Source organism: Agrilus planipennis, unplaced genomic scaffold, assembly GCF_000699045.2.
Source record: "Agrilus planipennis isolate EAB-ADULT unplaced genomic scaffold, Apla_2.0 scaffold288, whole genome shotgun sequence".
Taxonomy (NCBI): Eukaryota; Metazoa; Arthropoda; class Insecta; order Coleoptera; family Buprestidae; genus Agrilus; species Agrilus planipennis.
Window position 1 is genome coordinate 103,655 of NW_020439019.1, and position 3,867 is coordinate 107,521.

The 3,867-nt window shown below is 31.9% G+C and overlaps 1 protein-coding gene across 1 annotated transcript; it reads left to right on the plus strand.

The window, feature by feature from the left end:
- The first annotated feature begins 410 nt into the window (after positions 1-410).
- Positions 411-3,361, plus strand: LOC108741309. Its single transcript, XM_018476075.1, has 4 exons — positions 411-482; positions 545-741; positions 803-950; positions 2,819-3,361. Exons 1-4 carry the CDS (start codon positions 411-413, stop codon positions 3,278-3,280), a joined length of 879 nt encoding a protein of 292 aa, XP_018331577.1. The 3' UTR covers positions 3,281-3,361.
- Positions 3,362-3,867: the final 506 nt, after the last annotated feature.

The window sequence follows — 3,867 nt, forward strand, 5'->3', positions numbered from 1 at the left end:
AGTGGGGGGCATATTTTCGTGTCTATTCAGACATTCAAAAATTCGTAACTCGGAAAGTATTAACTTTGCAAAAAGAAAACTTCAGACCTTTTTTATCGAGTTAAACCAAAGAATATAAAAAGAATTATTCCGATCAAAAAAGTTGTTTTTAGCTATTTGTTTAAACAATACATGGGTTACAGCTGGCAACTATTCAGAAGAATCTTCCGAACAAAATTGCGTAAAAGAATTTAGTCCGAATACTTTTTGCCACTTACCTGCCCATATAGTTGGAGTAGCTCCAGCGTGGTTCCGTTAGAGTTTGTATACATAGTTTAAAAATTCCTAGGCAACGCAAAGAGGTGAGAACGTGTTATTTGTAGTCGGAACATCAAAATTACCCAAGCTTATTGATTCGGAAATAAGAGATAATGCTTTCTTCCAAAGAGAAAGTTCTGCAAAGGCCTTGGATAGAAAAAAAATACAGAAATCACCGAAGAAAGGTAATAGTTTTGTTTTTTTTATTATAGTAAACTAGTTCATATATGTATATATTTTATCATAGGTGTTGTCTGCATATCCAGCTATAGATAATAAACCTCCTGAACCCAGAGTTCATGTAGCAATTAAACATAAAAAAATCCAAAAAGAGAACGAACGTTGCTTAAAAATAGAAAAAGATAATTTTTTACTGTTGAAAAAGCTTTGTTGGATTATGAAATCCAATCGTGTTGACAACTACTGGAGTGAACCATTACCAAAGTATGTATTTCGTTACTAGAATCGTTTCTTTCTTACAGATATTATTAAATAAATCTTCTAGTTTCATAAGTCGAGTTAATATCAACGATAAGTCCAAAACAAAAAACAAGAAAATAGAAACAGAAAATAAGGAGAAAATTTATTTAGGACAAAATGTTAAATGTCTTGCTTGTGCACTACAAAAGGAAATTCCAATTTCAACACATGAAGTAAGTTAGCAAGTAAGCTTTTGCAGTAATTATGCAATGTAATTGATTATAAATTGAGTTCGGTGACTTAGTCTTCTTCTCAATGAGGTATGTAGATAAAGCTATTGATTACTATGAAAAGTTGTTAATTTTATTTGAATAGACTGATTAGAACATGCCAGTATAATAGTAGGCATCTGTTGTTGTGAAAAAAGATCAGAACCAAAAAGGGTTGTATGGTTTTATTTTTAATGCAGAATCGACACCATTTGTATATGTATTGTTTTCCATGATTTCAAAATAAGTAGTTAACTACCACTAATGATAACAAGTGATAACAAATTCATTATTTTTGTTTGTTTTCAAGTTTGCCACTAGCAATTCCGTAGCTATCTTCTGTAGAAATTCGATCACTTTAATTAATTATAATAGAAAACGTAAATAACAGAAAAAATAAAAGAGATGGGTATAGGGAAGGGTAACATGTAAAGGTAGAGGGAAAAATTCTACAACTGAATCTGAAAAAATATACAGGGTATTCCATTAAAAAAAAAAGTTTTTATGGTTCGGAGTTACGCAAATTCGACATTAAATTTTGATTAGTCTGTATAATACTAAATAACTTGTAACGTAACTGTAATAAATGTTCTTAATCTCCAAATTATCTAGCAATGCCATTGTGACTTCCAAATTGCAAACTATTTGAAAACTACGATTTTGATTTTTTGGAGCCATTCCAGTATTACGTAAACACCAAAGGAGGATCTTTGCTTTATTTATCTTTTAATGATACTGGGAGGGAATCTGGTTGGTGAATACGTTAGTAATATTGATTTGATTTATTTATTTTTCTGTAAAATTTACTAGATTCTGATTTGAACATATATGACAACCCTACTTGTCTATGTTCGAAAGCAAAATACATGTTCAAGGATTCTTCAAAAGGGCTGATAATGTTCACTCGCTCTCACGCGGTATTTATGGTTAAGTTAAAAAGATTTTGAGGATACTAATGTTTACGTAAGCATAGGGGGGATGAGGTTTGCTTATTTTTGCTGACAAGGGGGGTAAAAAATTACTAAATTACTAAAATGTGGTTTACGTGATACCTAAATGGCCTCTAAAAGTCCAGTCGCTTGTGTGCAAAAGAAATTTTATGCTTTCTTCCATATGATACGTAACGTAAAATTAAGCATGTGCATTTGCAAAGGTCTCACATAACTTACTTCATTTACATATACATAATTCAGAATAGCAAGCGAATTTTGAGGATTCACCTCAGGATTTGTGAAGAATTGTAAAGATTTCCGATCGTCGGTATTTTATTGTCGCTAGGAGCATATGTATTATTTCCATACCTTTGCAATGTTTAACGTTTCGATCTCTGCATCATCTATGAGATTTAGTATTATGGAGTGCTAAATGTAAATCTATATATATATAAAAATGAATGTTTGTATGTCCTTTATATAATCGTAAAATATGCATTTGATCATGTGAATGATCTTTAGCAAAGTTGTTGTGCATAAGCCAAAGAAGGTTTCTGAGTTGGTACGACCACTTTTCGACAGGAAAAACAAGTATTCTCACAATTAGATAATACTGAAGAATTAAAAATTTACACTAAAATGACAATTCCACTAGAGGCGTAAAATTTAGAAATGGTCAACTTCTAGTCTGTCTTTATTGTACGGCTTCGGTAGTGGCCAGAAATGTTTTTTTAACATTACTTACAGTTAGTATAATCTGTAATGCATGATGATTTCCTGAAAAGTATTAAAGGATACAGAAAATAGTTTCAAAATAACTGAACACAAATCATTTTTCAATTTTTAAATAAAACACGTTGTGCCCAGTGTATAAACAGTAAACAGTGCTTTTAATTTCAGATTTCCGAAGAAAGAAAACTTCCTCTCAGTCTTAAATTGCGTGGAGCTGATATCGTTGCTCAAACGAGAAAGTCATCTGTACCAATTTTTTCAAAAAAGGAACAAGTAGTTTCTAAGCAAAAAAAGGTATCAAAATCAGTTCCTTTGAAAAAACAAAACTCTAAAGAAAATGCAAAGGTTTCTTCCAAAATGGATAAACATCAGTTTTCTGAAATAAATAGAAACGAGTCAGTGGACGATTTATCATTTAAGACCACCACGAATAGGACAAACAGTAAAATTAAATTAAATTTTGAAAATGAATCTTCTAAATATCATAATAGCATTGTCCTGAATAAAGGATCATTGGTATTATCTATTAATTTTCCTTCAAGTACTTCTGTCAAATTAAAGGACGGAAGAAACGAAAAGATTCTCATGAAAGAATTCTGTGGATGTAAAAACGATACTAAGATACGCTAGTATTTTTAAAATATAAATTTTTAAAAAATATATGAACGAGAAACATTAAACCTATGAAGATTTTGTCTTAACTAATCTAAGCTAATCTTCGCATTCCCCTAAAGCTAGAGCAATCCATATCCTTAACTATTTGCGAACAGTAATCTGATCTTCTGATCTAGGTTTACCTCTACCCCTTCTAACTTCCGCTTCTGCCTCTAATATGTCTCTGACTAGACCTTCATGTCTGAGAAGGTGTCCTACTAACCTATCTCGCCTATTATTGACTTCCCTAGAGTCCTCCGTTCTCTTACTCTTTCTAATACCTCATCATTTCTAACCTTCTCTATTCACGGTATCTTCATCATTGGCCTGCAACACCACATTTCGAACGCTTCTAACCTTTTCTTTTCCGCTGCACCCACTGTCCATGTTTCGCACCCATGCAGTGCCGTGCTCCAAACATACACCTTTAACAACCTTTTCGAATTTCTAAATTAACTGTTCGCGAGCATAGAAGTGACATAAATACTGATAATAAATAAAAACTTGTACAAATAATTATTCCAAGTCGTAAAGGACAGTTGATCACAAAGAAATAACTATTC